General features: G+C 54.2%; 1 protein-coding gene across 1 annotated transcript; it reads left to right on the forward strand.

The window, feature by feature from the left end:
• Positions 1-3,390: 3,390 nt before the first annotated feature.
• On the forward strand, positions 3,391-14,550 carry IFITM10 (interferon induced transmembrane protein 10). Its single transcript, XM_054275692.1, has 3 exons — positions 3,391-3,652; positions 4,723-5,137; positions 13,667-14,550. Exons 1-3 carry the CDS (start codon positions 3,543-3,545, stop codon positions 13,814-13,816), a joined length of 675 nt encoding a protein of 224 aa, XP_054131667.1. The 5' UTR covers positions 3,391-3,542; the 3' UTR covers positions 13,817-14,550.

Consider the following 14,550-nt stretch of genomic DNA (forward strand, 5'->3'; position numbering starts at 1 on the left):
GGGAGCTGGAGACTGAAGCGGAATGAAGGCCCCATGTGCCAGGTGGAAGATAAGAGCTAATCCCTACTTTGAAAAAAGCATCATCTACATAAGCAAGATGGATGCAGCCAAGTCCCATCCCATCTTCTGAGCACAGATCTAAGCACACAGCTTAGCTGATTTCCCTGCTGGCATGTCCTGAGCCTCTGTTCCCCCAGGATGCCTAAATTCCCCAATCAGCTGTTCCCCTATGTTAAAGAGATGGATTTAACCCAAAAGGGCTGGCTGGATCCTGAAAACAAATCATGCAGCCTACTGTTCCTCAATAGCCCAAGGGGAGAACAAGTCATCTGCTGCCAAATATTTATTGACAGGAATATGAGGGTCCTATTTCTGCTGGGGGGATTCTGCCTAAGTCTTCAATCATGCCTTGTGTACAGAACATTACATCCCAGTGGGAGCAATCACAGCCTTGATCTTGGCCAAGAGCAGGAGAAGCCAAGAGCTGGAATTGCCCACCCGTGCTTTTCCAGCAGGGAGCAAAGCACACACCCTGCCCCAGGAGCAGCCTGAATGCAGCCCCACACTATCTTGCCCAGAAAATCCTCAGGTTTACTTCAGCCCCCCTGTTTACTGCACCATCTCTGCAGAACTCCATGCACATGACAATTTGGTATTTCACTCTTCATTGAATGTCTCCATCGGTCCAAAAAACCACCAAATTTTTCATTTCATGTCCCCTTAAGTAGTAGGGGGCTTGGCACTGACCCCCAGGGCTGTCTTCATGGGCCAGATCCTTCTCCATTTCTGGGCTTTACCAAAAGCCCATTAAACCAGCGGCTTCCTTTTCCTGCCCAAGGAGAGGGAAGATGAGACCCCTCATTTATGGAGATGACTTGCTCATCTGGTTGGCTCAGCAATTTGTTCATTTGGGAAACTATTTTTACTCACCATGAATGACTAAGCACATCGTTTTGGGGGCTGATGGCTTTTCCTTTTTCCGCTGTTTCTTGGATTTGTTTATTTTTAGGTTTCTTTGGGAGGGAAGAGAAGCGGAGTGCAGAATGAAAGCTCAGAGAACGGGAGACAGATCAAGGGAGAGTGGGAAGATTGGATTTACCCCTCAGAGTCTCAGGCTGCCTGTTTATGGAACTTAGCAACCACTGAGCAATTTTATAGGGGAAATAAGGAAAGGAGCATTCAGGAGGCTGTGGACTTTTCCCTTCAGAAATTAAAAAAAAAAAAAAAAAAAAAAAAAAAGCAAGGTTAGGTTCTGCTAATGGCTTCTGAAGAGCTTGAGTAGGATTTGAGACAGATTTTCTCACAGGTCTTACAGCATTTGATGATGCTACAGCCCACGTCTCTAATGTGATTATGTGAGAATTGCTTTGGGGCAGCAAGCATCCTTCTGTTCTGTTTGTCCCGTGCTTAGCACAAGTGGAAGCCAGCCTTGATGTAATGCAGGCAATTATTCATACTCACCCCACCTTTTATTTGAAAGGAAAGTAGTCCTAGACCATATGGTTGAGGGCATGCATGCATCACCTTTGAAGATGCTCAGAAAATTGGAGGAGGGTCAAAATAATGTAGAATATTGAGGGGTTTTATTCCTTCCATTTTTTATGTCAGTTCCTTGAGGTCACACGAATGGTTGTTGAACTAGTGATGCTGCATATATGCCACTGTGGTCCACGTAATAAACCTCTCACCACTCACACTTAACATTGAGGAAGATGATGAATCAGTCACCCAAAGACCAAAAAGTGCTCTGCAAACTGTAGGGATGACCTGGTACCTGGAGAAGAGGAGAAGCAGCCATTCAACCTCCCTGACCTTTCAGTCCTGTTCATACCAGGGTGTGTGACTGTCTCTTGTTGATCTCACATCCCCCTACGCCACCCTGCTGCCTCCTCTTGCCTGCTCCAAACCTTCTCTGACCTTTTTCTCTGCTCACCCTCCATCCCTTCCTGACATTAAGAAGAGGAGCAGCCTTACCCACAGAACTTTCCCCAGACAAACAAACAGCAGACTCATCAGTAGCTCCAGTCTGCATCCATGGGATTTCATTGTTCCTCCTGAGCCTGCAGGGAGGATGCTCTGCACAGCTGAGTTTGTCCAAGCCCTCTAGAAAAGCTGACGACAGCTGGCCATGGCTCTGCCTCTCCTGCAAACCTCTTAATCCCACAGGAACATCACTCTCACCCTAGCACTGCCTCTGTTTCTTTGCAGCTTCTTGGGGAGAGATCTGGATCTCATCACAGGCAGCCGTAGCAGTAATAAAACCTTCTTTACTTTGGCAGGACACACCACCACTCCAGCAGCGATAAATCCTGAACCAGAGGGCAATTTGTCCTTTTTTAACCAATGCAGGCTTCAGAAGGATTAAGTTGGTCTCATGGAAACTGGACCTCCTCCAGTCTCAGAGACCTTTGGATGTGCAAGAAGTTGCCCCACATCAGACCAACCCACAGGGATGAACACAGGGTGGGTGCCCCTACGCTGGAGCCAAACCTGCCTGTGAAGAGCTGAGTGAATTACCATCCTTTTTTCTTAGCTCAGCACTTTGTGGGTAGGCTTAAGGCTTTTCCAGAGGATTTCCCTTCCCTTGCAGTTTCTGCTCACATGAACTTTTGTTCTACCCACTCCGTTTCCAGTATTCTGGGGATTGATTTCTCTGCTCCCCTTCCCCAGCACCACAGCTGAACTGCCTGCTGCAGCAAGGCCACCTGCGCCAGGCTATGTCACTGTGGGGTGACATGGCGTGTCCTTGCGTCCTCACCCTCCCTGTGCATCCTCCTGAATGACCTGCAAGCTGTCCCTGCACGCCACCAGCTGCTCTCCACCATCACGTCCCTGGGGGACTCTACTGCAGCACCCTAGAGCTGGGATTCCGAGCAGCTTCCAGAGTGTTAGCAATGGGAGGTAGCAAGCACATCCCTGCTCCTGGGCACAGCCAAATCCTCCCGGGCTCGGCCAGCCTTGGTGACACCCCCACCCCCTCCCCTAAAGCAGCCCCCTGCCGTGCATCCTGCTGCCGGAGTGCTCCCACCCCTGCCCGCGCTGGGATTTGCTCCATGCCAGCAGGATCTATTACCGCACACGCGGGATTTATCCCCTTTCCATTCATCCCCTCACCACCAGAGCCCGTTTTTCCCCACAGCATTGCATCACCACCACCTCCCCTCGTTAATTCCGCTCGTCCCCACGCACTCCTGCCACACTTATTGTAGTTTTTCACCCAGGTCCATAGCGGTGAGCCCGCAAACAAGGCTGCAGCGAGTCCCCGCAGCAAATGTCTCTGTGGGTGACACTGGGGGGAGCAGGGCCGAGCATCCCCCTCTGCTGCCAGGGGAAGTCGCTCGGCCGGGGCCCAGGAGGTGCCCTTCTCCAGCGGGGCGCTACCAGGATGCTCCAAGCAGGAGGTGACGTCCCAGTGGGGGGGACACGAGGAGAAGGGCTGAGACACAGAGGAGCTCTCCTGCGAGAAGCATGTTCGGGGGGAGACAGGGGGCTGCAGGTTGACGCTGCCATCCCCTAACTCCCTCCCTGCCCATCCCTGGTCCATGGGTGCCCCCCTCCCCGCCCTCCCCTCCTCCCTCAACTCCAGCGCCGAGGAAGCCGAGCCGGAGGCAGTGCTGAGCCGGATATGCAGCGACTCCCCGCATCCCTCCTTGTGAGTATCCCTCGCTCCTCCTGATGCCTTCGGAGGAGACCGATGGCCGGACGGACGGGCAGCCAGAGGTGGACTAGTCTCTCCTATTTGCAAAGCTAGGGTGGAGGGGAACTTCTTCTAATATCCCCCTTCCCCATCCTCTGTCTTCATCCCCTCTTCCCCTCCTCCTCTCCTCCACCTCTTCAGCCACGATATCCTTAAAAAAAAAAAAAAAGGTGGAGGGAGTGGGGTATGGGAAACCTGCTGGCAGGTGGAAGGAACCGGGAAATGGAATCACCGTAAAGACTAGGACTCAGGGGAAAAAAATCCCCCCCAAAATGCCCACCCCTCTAAGGAAGGAGGGAGGGAGGGAGGGAGGGAGGCAGGGCGGAGGGGCGGGCTGCTCTGCCGCACCGGGAGACCCGCTCCGCCCGCAGCGAGCCACCGACTCCCATCCCGGCATGGGACAGAAAGGAGAAGGCCCCGACAGACCGACAGACAGGCGGGCGGGGAGGGATGCGGGGGGCTGCAGCGCGGCCGGCTGGCAACTCCCTCGCAGCCCCCCGGCGCCTCCCGAGTGTTTCTTTCTGCTTTTATTTCTCTCCTTTTTAAAAAAGGATGGTTTCCCCGGTGGTGGCTGGAAGGCGGGTCACGCAGGCCAGCGGGCAGCGGCGGGGGGAGCCGTGGCACAGGGGAGGGAGGGATGGAGGGAGGGATGGAGGGAGGGATGGAGGGAGGGATGGAGGGAGGGAGGGAGGGAGGGATGCTGCCCGCCCTGCCCGCGCCTCTGCCCCCGCCCGGGGCCGCCGCCGGCGGCAGCTCCGCGCCGAGGCGGCGGCGTCGTGGTCCCCGGGTGTAGCGGTGCTCCCTCCTCCCTCTCCTGCCTGCCCTACTCTCCTCCCTCTCTCCTCTGCCCACTCCCTCACTCCTCTCCCTGCTCGCTCCTCGCTCTCCCGGTCCCTCTCTGTCTCTCCTGCCTTTCCCTCACGTCTCCCCTTCTCTGCTCCTTCCCCCCTTTCTCTTTTCCCCCTGCCCCCGGCCTTTCCATCCCCTCACCCCCATTTTTGACGGGGGTCTTTTGGCTTTGCCAGGGCAGAGCGCGGTGACGCCGCGGCAGCCACCACGGAGAGGACACAGGACCCCCCCCTGGGCCCGCCATGCCCCTTTGAGGGGGTGGCCTGGACCCCGAGACCCCCGCAAGGCCCCCCGCAGGGCTGCTTCGCCTGCATCGCCAAGCCCCCGGCTCTCCGGCAAGCTTCGCCCGTCCTGTCTCCCTCTTCTGCCGTTTATCTCATGGAGAGCAAGAGCTGCAAAGGGGACAGCCTGCGGCCAGCGGTCCCGTGCAAGCACTCGGTGGAGAAGAAGACGATGACCAACCCCACCACTGTCATCGAAATCTACCCCGACACCACCGAGGTGAACGACTACTATCTCTGGTCCATCTTCAACTTTGTATACCTCAACTTCTGCTGCCTCGGCTTCATCGCCTTGGCCTATTCATTGAAAGTGAGTGCTGAGCGCCGGGCTCGGGGTGCGGGGTGACCGGGCAGGGGGGAAGCGTTCGGGGGTTGTGCCTGATGTGAAACCCCACTTTGCCACCCCAATGAGAGGCTGCAGACAGTGGGGATGGGGATGGGAAGAGCTGAGGAGCCTGGGATGTTACTTCAGGTGGGGAAGAGGTGCTTTCACTTGCTCCAAGTACCCTCAGAGGCTCCTCTGTACCGCGGTGCAGGGTGACAGGCAGGCAACACAGGGCTGCTTTGGCTCATGCTGCACCTGCAGGCACGCCGGCACTAGGTCCTTTATTTGGGATCCTGGCTGTTAGAGATCATCAGGATAGGACCCAGCAGCATTGGATGGTCAGGCAGGAACAGTAAAAGCAGCCGGCCAGGATCAGCCGTCAGCTGGCAAGTTGCAGGGGGTAAGAAGCTTACAAAGTGCACGGCAATCCTGCCTGTTTCTCTCTTGCCCTCTCCGTAATTAAAACACCAGAACTCATGGTCAGCTTCCCCCACCCCAAGCCCTGTAAATCCCAAAACAAGGCCTGGAGACCTGCCAGCATCATGGGAATGGTGAGAAGGTGGAAGGGAGTGCAGGGGGCTTCCCACAGTGTCGGGCTGGGGGCATAGAGAGCTGTGTTGTTGGAGAGGGCGATGGCGTGGAGCACAGCCCATGATGGGAATGGGACCAGGTTATTATTCCTGATAGCTGCAGGGGAGAGCAGCCCGGCAGGAATGGTGCCTGGCAAACAGGCAGCACCTTGGCAGCTGCCAGGAGAGAGGGGCCTGGGCTGCCCTCCCCTTCCCTGCCTGCCAGATGCAAAACTAACTGAATGGATGTGCAGAGAGCCCGGGGCGGCTGGGTGGCCCGGAGAGGAGCTGGCTGATTTGTTTTGGCAGGCAGCATTTAGAGGAAGGCCAGGGTGCAGACAGGCTTCGTCACAGAAGCAGATCAATTAACCCCATACAGCTCCTGTGAGTTGCACTGTGAGCACCCAGCACTGCAAGGAGGCTGCTCCCAGCACTGTCAGGGTCTCCATCAGAAAGGCTCCCTGCGGCCCCCTGTCTTGGGCTCACCGAGCACTGGCCTGGTGGTGCCTGCCTCAGTTTCTCATTCCCCAAGATGGGAGATGAGCTCTCATCCATTGCCTGTGCAGGAGGCTCTGCTGCTGCCTGGGTGAGGCACATAATAACTTAAATCATCCTGGGGCGAAGCATCACCACAAGCAAAGGGCAAATCCAGCCAGCAGCAGGCTAGTATGAGTAGGGGGAGCAAGTCCCCTAACACCCCCCACACCTTGATCCAGCAAGGGAAGAAAACGCTGGCTTCCTCCTTGTTTTTTTAAGCCTTTCCTTGTCTGTATTTGCCTTTAGCAATTGACATCTTTCCCGTGGAAGAGGCTACCATGGGTGTCTGGGTACATGGGTTTCCTTGCTGCTGCAGCAGTGAGGGCAGGACAGCCTGAGAACAGGGCTCACCCATCCCCTGGTGACAAGGTAGAGTGGTGTCTGCCACCCACAGAGGTTTTAGAGGCTAGACCCTTCACTATCCTTGACATGGGATGGAAGGGAGGGCAAAGCTCAGAAGTAACCTGGGGCCTTGCACCGGGACACAAGTGTGGGCATCTGTCTGCAAAGACCTAGAAGACACAAAGCATGAAAAAAAAGAGGCAGTGGAGAGGGAAGGCAAATGGGGAAATTTGCTCCAAATGAGAGAAAAGAGAAGAGAAGATGGCTGTCAAAAACCAGCCTTGGTTTTTGGGCTGAGAAGGCAGTAGCTGATGGGATGTAACTGCGGTACCCAAACAGAGGCAACGCTGAGCGGGTAGAAATAACTCTGCTCTGGTTTTGGAGCTCCCCAGTGACTGTGACTCTGTGGCAGGGGGAAAATAGAAACAAAATGTCCCTCAGAGGCAGAGGACAGAGCTAGCAAGTGGCTGAAGGGATGCCGAGTGCTCTCATGAGCTGCTCTTGGTGTGGGTGGTGAGAGGCAATGCAGATGCTGGGGCAGTAGCAGGTCTGTCCTGGGGGAGACTGGATGTTCAGAAAGGCAGCTGTGTTCCTTACCCACAGCTCCTGCAGGGATCTTCACAGCCCCCTAGCCAGGCTGGGTGTTACGGTTATTTCTCCAGAAACATTTTTTCTTCTCTTTTACTGTCAATAATGTTTTTCCCAGAAGTTCAGAGAAAACAGGAGCAAGAAATGCCCTGGGACCGGATGTCCCTTTAAACAGGGAACAATCTTGTTCCTCTGCAATTAAATGTAAGGGCATTTGAGCAGTAGGCACTTAAGTCTGGCCTTTCTAGGGACTGACTAAGGGGCAGTAGGAAGAAGAATGAAGCTGCGCCTTCCTCTCCCTGAGCCTCTTCTGGGACCCCTGACACAGAGCCCTCAGCCAGTGGAACGCAGGTTTCCTCAAGAGCCATCAGTGCACTGATACCATTAAGTGGTTCCTGGGGTTACACTTTGGGGTTACACCTAGCTTTTACACTTCCTTTAAATAACTGAAACATCTAGCAACTTCAGGAATTATCGTTTTCATTATCAGAAATAGTATTTTCAATTCCCTGTCATAAAGGTCACTTGCTTCTGACAGATTCATGCTGTTAATAAAGCAGTATCTCCTTTGTGACCCAAGTCCATGAGATGTTTCAGTGTATATCTTAGCACACCCTAGCATTTCCTCTGGTTTCAGCAGCATAATGCCCACTCTGGAAGACAGATATATCCTTGGTACACTTGAATATTACTGTGAAGCTGTCTCCTTCCTCATGCCCTATTTTATTGGTTTCAGCCACATCTGGGAAAACAGGCATTTCTGCCTGGCCTTTTGCATGCTAGCTACAGCCTTCTAGATTCCTTTCTGCAGGGAAATGCTATTTCATGGTGACAACCAGTTACTAAAAATGTCAAAAACCCCCACCCCAGCACCAAAGAATTTGTGAAGAAAGAAACACATGTTCTCAGGTGGGGGCAGAAACTGCGACATACCAGCCACGTTCTGTGTGTGGCAGGCGTCACAGCCGGGAGTGTGTCAGGAGTGAACAGGAGTGTGGCAGCATGCCTCATCTTTATTTGCCCCCATTGCAGGCCAGATCCTCAGCAAACACAGCTTGCTGGGCTACAGCGGGGTCACACAACTCATGGATCCCTCCAGGGGTCATTTCCAGCATGCCAGGCTTCTCAAGGTCAGCCTCCCAGAGTGCAAGCAAGGCACTTGCATCTAATCATGTGTGCTGCATGCTGGGGGAGGAGAGATCAACAAGGAAGTTAGAAAAGCCCTAAAGTAACCCTAATCCCAGCCCAGCGCAGATAAAAGTATCACTCCAACACCAACGCTCTGGATTCAGTTGATTTTGATCAGAAGCAAATGTTGTGGTCTGATATTCAGCAGCTCCCTCCCTTCCCCTTTCCCAGCTCCGAGTGGTAATGAATGATGCATCAGTGCCTGGTGGCAGGAGATCTCACTTCAGTTGTTCAGAGCTTCGTCTCTGGAGACTGCTGGGGTGAGCCAAGTCCTCTGTACCCATTGTGCCACGAGGCAGTAGATCAGAGGAGCTGGGATCTGAGATGAGCTGCAGTGTGGATGCCTCGCTGTGGCTCGATAGAGATGAAGATGCCAAGGAGCCTTGCTGGCTTTTTAAGCCTCACCAGCAGCCCACAGCACTGCTTGCAGAGTTTTCTTGTCCCTTGAGGTCATGGAAATATGCCAAGCTCTCTTGCCCACTCTCTGCCCAGCCCTTAGCACACAGCTGTGGGCACGACTGTTTGCCCTCCTCTCTTGCCACTTGTTGATCTTCCTTGTTTCGAGTGGAGGCACAAATCCACAGCTATTTATTAACCCTGAGAGGCTGCCTCACCCAGCCTCTCAGGCAGGCTCTCATCCTGCTTTGTGGAAGGAGCAATGGTTTGTGGACGTGGGTGAAAGGCAGGGGTGACAGTCCCGTGATGCCAGTGCCGCTGTGGTGGAGGCACGTGGGCTGGAGAGCTCTTGAGCAATTCACAGAGCAAATAAATCCAAGGATCGCCTCCAGAGCTCCTTCTGTGCAGGGACATGGAGCTCTGCACAGAAATGGGTTTACTGACAACCAGCTGTGGACTTCCAGGCTGCCTTAAAAACAGCCTCATTAGACTCGTTATCAACAAACCATTTGTCTCCTTCTGCAAGCTGAGGCAGCACTTTTCACTAGAGCAGCAAGTTTGCTGCTCCCAAAAATGAGAGGGGCTGAGAGAGGGGAGGTGACTGCTGGGGGAGGGAATGGGGTGCTAGGAGCCAAGGGGAGCCCTTGGAGAGGAAGCAGAACGTAAAACCCCAAGGAAACAAAGAGCAGAGGATGGTGAGGAGAGGGAGGAGAGAAAGAACCCTTGGGCACTGACAGGCTGGAGGTGTGGGAAGACACAGTGAGATGGAGATATTGGAAGATAAGGTGAGCAGCAGGCAGGTGACAGGCAAATAGGGATGGATGGATGGATGGATGGATGGATGGATGGATGGATGGATGGATGGATGGATGGATGGAAAGGCCACACCACCTTTTGTTGGTGGGAAAGGAGAGGAGAAAGGTTTGCATATTAGAGCACAAAAGCTGGCTGTGTTTCACATAAGGATAGGCATGGATGAAGAAATTGTGTAAGTTGCCAGCCTGGATCAGAGGTGAGCTCTGCCTTGTCCAAGGGGGATTTCCAAGGATGCCATCACATAGTGCTTGGAGGTGCCCAGGGAAACCCCAGTCAGCAGATGTAATTATCCTCACACTCCAGTCATCTCAGTGCAAAGCAGGGCCAAAAGTCACCATCTAGTTTTAGACAAGAGAGAAGGGTCAAAGGGATGATGGGAAGAGCCTGTGGCTAAGAAAACACCACACCTTGGTCTGGGTGGGGGTTCAGCCTTGTGACCTTGAGGACCTGTCCCTCACTATACTTATCTCTCTGGCTATGGAAAGAATCGGCTTCCAGGGCTCCCAGAAGCTTGTGCACCAGCTGCCAGCACATTATGATGATGGTGGCCACAGGAGCATGAAAATAGGAAAAGCTGAAGCTGGGCTATAAGAAAGACACCAGCATCTCCTTAAGGACAAAGCAGGGAAGGAGCTGAAACATTTATCTGCTCTCTAGGAGAGCTCCTCCAGAGCCTGGCTCAGTTGCCACAGCAGGACATTAAAGAGGGACATCTGGAAGCATCTAGGGGTGCAAAGCCATGCAGGGGGAGGCAAGGCTGCCCTGCAGAGATGTGGGAGGCTGGAGCTGTGAGTGGTGTGCAGGGAGAAACTCCTTCTCATTGCACTTTTATGCCATGTGGGCCCTTGCACTTCTCTGGTGCTTAGAGGCTCCATTTCAGTGTAAATGATTAGGGGCAATCAGGGATGATTTCCATGAGGGTGACCACTGAAGCCACAGGGGTTGGCAGGAGTGTGTGGGTGGAACCAGCTGGAGGTGCGGGGAGAGGAGGCAGCTGGGTGCCCTTCGGTAGGAGTCAAAGGCAGCCATCGTTTGGACTCAAACAACAGGAAAGGGAAGAGATGGAAGGGATAAAAGAAAGGAACTGTGGGGAAATGGTGTCACTGGGGAGAGGGCAGCCCCAGGCACACCTCACCACAGCAGCAGCAGCATGACAGCAGCAGGGCCACAGGGAGAGCCGTGGGAAAGGCCAGGAGAGCTGCTGCTGAAGTGTGTCGCGGGAAAGGGCTGAAGCACCAGTCACGAGTGTGAGCCGGTGCCAGGTGGGGATGCTGCTGGGAGCACTGGAGAGGGCTGAGCCTGGAAATTAGGGTTGTAGGGCGCCCCAGGGAGAGGAGGAACGGGAGGTGAGGGGCAGGAGACAGCTCCTGGGGCCAAGAGGAACCGGCCTCACAAAGGTGGAGCGGCTCGGCTGCGGGAGGGCTGCAGGGCTCGGTGTGCCGGCCGTGCCGGTCTGCTGGAGCCAGCTCCGTCTGACAGCAAGCGCTGACAGCAAAGGCCAGCGTGCCTGCGGCACAGAGCACCGGCACACAGTGCAGGAAGGGGCAAAAGGCATTTGCTCCATGTCGGTTTTGCCTGAGGCAGCCCCACCGCTGGGAGGAGGAAAGCGTGTGAGAGCTTCAAAGAGTCTGCTGGGAGCGGCAAGCGGGATTTCTGGCCCGAATCCAGCACCTCTGGGGCTTCTCCCCAGTGCGTGAGGAGGTGCCAAATGTCTGCTGCTGCTGCTGAGCCCAAGGGTTTTTGGGAGGATGTTAAACTTACTGAATAATTTCAAATGTGAGTCATCCCGGACATTCAGCTGACACAGAAAGGCATATGGGCTCCCAAGGTGCCGGCTTGATGCTTTCCCAGAGATCATCTCCTCTGCTGAGAGCTCCAGCCAAGTGTGCCCCAAAGACACATGCAGTTTGTGGCTGTCCCTCGTCCCAGTCCCAGAAGGATGCTGAGCTGAGCACTCCACAGCAGGGCAATGGCCCCAGCTCCAGCTCTGGGCTCCAATGAGCAGGGCACATCACAGGCTGAGGACATGGCACAGTTTGATTTAATACAAATGAAATACATTAAAAGTAGGCTCATTCTCCTTGCCTGTGTGCCTGCCAGCACCAGATCCTGTGGATCTCATGGAAACAGCAGCTTCCCTACCCACAGTTCAGAAGATCAGGGGTTGCTTGTGCAGAGAGGTCCTCAGTGGTGTGATGGAGAGGAGGAATGTTGCTTGAGGGTCTGAAATGCAGTTTTGGAGGACCCATGAACCAGCACATGTCAGTGAGAACAAGGGGTACAGCAGCCCTTCACCATATCTAGCAGAAGGCTTTCAGGACAGTCCTGCAGGTAAGCACTGCAGGAGGAAGAGAGAAAAGTCTGTAAGATGTGGTCTGAATCTGTTGCAGTGTCTTTTTGGAAAGCTCCTAATCGATAAAAGCCTTTTAATATTCCTCAGTCTGACTCTGGTGCTGGTTTTTGCAGCTTGCCACCCACATCTGGTGCCCAGCCAGCAGTGCCCAGCAGGGCTCTCTCTGCTGGCAGCAGGGCAGACCAAGGCTCACAGCCCCAGTCCCCACAACCCCTACCCAAGAGACGGCAGGGGGGCAGGCCTGGGCACCCTGCTTGGATACAGGAGATGGATGAGGGGTCAAGTGTCCTGGTCCTTTTGTCCAGGTCCTTTTGTTCATTCTTGTGGCTGCAGCTGCCTGAGTGTGCTGAGTGCTGGCCGAAGGGGCAGCCTGGGGACAGGGGCATATCCCTGCTAGGAAGCAGCGGAGTCTGAGCCCTCCTCTGCTGGGGTCCAACTGCAGAGCTGCTGCTGGTGGACAGTGCCATCAGCTGCCTGGCTGTGCCATCGCTGCCTGCCTGGCTGTGCCGTCACTGCCTGGCTGTGCCATTGCTGCCTCATAGTGCCACCTCTGCCTGCTCGTAGCATCACTGCCTGGCTGTGCCATCTGCTGCTGTACAATGCCATCATTTCCCTACAGTGCCATGTGCTGCCTGGCTATGCCTTCTGCTGCCTGGCAGTGCCATCCACTGCCTGGCAGTGCCACATGCTGCCTGGTAATGCCATTGCTGCCTGGCTATGCCTTCTGCCTCCTGGCAGTGTCATCCACTGCCTGGCAGTGCCACATGCTGCCTGGTAATGCCATTGCTGCCTGGCAGTGTCATCTGCTGCCTTGCAGTGCCCTCTGCTGCCTGCTAATGCTGTCGCTGGTGCATCGGCAATGCCCGCTAGTGGCTTTGCTGCTGGCAGTGCCATGCACTGCCTGGCAGCCTGGGAGAGGTGGGAACAGGCCAGTGACATGGACATGCACAATCATCTCCCACTGCAGAGCTGTCCCAAGGAAAGCCCATAAAATCCCATAAAAGCTGCGGGATAATGAAGGGAGCAGACTGTGCTGTCAGAATGGAAAGCTGCCTGTGGCAGAGATGCTACACAATCCGCATAAGACCTGCAAAAGGAAGGGAACTCATTAACCCAGGACTACTTAATATGCTGGAGGCTCATGCACGGCCCTGGAGCTGCAGTAGGATGCTGTGCCAGCTTTCACCCGCTCAGCCCCTCAGTGCAGATGGAGCCATAGGGATGCACAGCAGACTTGCACCCTGGTGGGCTGGGTGGGCCCAGCCTGGCACTGCAGGGCCAGGGAGCTGTGACATGGTGGGAAGGAAGTGTGCTTTAGTGCCTGTGTGCCTGGGGGGTACAATGGCATCTCAGTTCCTTTGTGCACCTTCAGGCTCCAAATGACACTGCCCCACTCCAGGGACCGTGGGGCCCTGGTTTGCCTGGTTGGTAACAGCAATGGGTCACTCTTTCAGGTCCTCTCTGCTTCCAAGAATCTCCAGCCCACAAGTATTACAGTGCTTGGCTTCACAAGCTCAACCCATAGCAGAGATGGGGTGCAAACCTCACCTCAGGATGTTTTATGGCATCCCAAGTGCTCAAACACGGAGGCCCAGCCCAGCCCTCACAGTGCACCTGTACAGGTAACCACGTACAGGTGCACTGGGTTTTGTGGCTGTTGCTTGAAACAAGTCATGCCTTTCATACATGTTGCAATTCCTTTATTTAATTATCTTTTTGTCTCAGGTCCGGGATAAGAAACTCCTCAATGACTTAAATGGAGCAGTTGAAGATGCCAAGACAGCCCGGCTTTTTAACATCACCAGCTCAGCCCTTGCCACTTTCTGCATCATCCTTATCTTCATCTTCCTGCGATACCCTCTCACTGACTACTGAGTGAGGCCAACAGCAGCTGCTGCCGCCAAAATGCCTCTATGCCAGAAGTGTCTGCAGTTTCTTGTAGCAAGGACACACAAAACAAGCAACCACTACACCTTGATTGCCAAAAAAAGAAAAAAAAGTCAATTAAATACATAAATAAATGTTAAATTAGTTTATCAGCCCAGCTGAGCATACCTTTCTTGCCCTGAAATGGTATGTGAACAGCTGAAGGAAAGGGTCTCACTCTTACACATGTACAGGAAGAAAAATAGACCAAGAAATATTTGTTTTATGGCCAACAAGCTGTGTGAAAAGAGCGTGCAAAGCCCAGAGCTACGCACACTTAGTGGCAGACAGCTGAGCTCTGGGAAGCAGTGGGGTCCTGTGGAGCTGGAGACACATGCAGTGATGGATGGGGATCATGGCAGGGCTGGCTTACAACATATCAGGTGTGTTCAGACCGCCCCACCACCCCCAGATTGTGGGGGTTTCTTTTCCTCTTTTTTTCTCTTGAATTCCATCCACTGGTTCAAACAACTCCCAACCCCTGGAGAGCTGAAGGTGTTAGGAAGTATATGCTGGGGAGCCCCAAAGCCTCCAGAGAAACCCCAAAGTGTAAAAGGGCAGGTTTCTCCTTGGGATCTCCCAGCAGTGCTGAGAAGGAAGGCACCCTCTGGAGAACTCGCCTACGCCACCTAATTGGAGTGCTACTGTATTTCTGTAAACAGTCAATAAAAAGATACCTCTGA

Source organism: Melozone crissalis, unplaced genomic scaffold, assembly GCF_028551555.1.
Source record: "Melozone crissalis strain CALT ecotype California unplaced genomic scaffold, PUWL_Pcris_2 ptg000018l_1, whole genome shotgun sequence".
Classification (NCBI taxonomy): domain Eukaryota; kingdom Metazoa; phylum Chordata; class Aves; order Passeriformes; family Passerellidae; genus Melozone; species Melozone crissalis.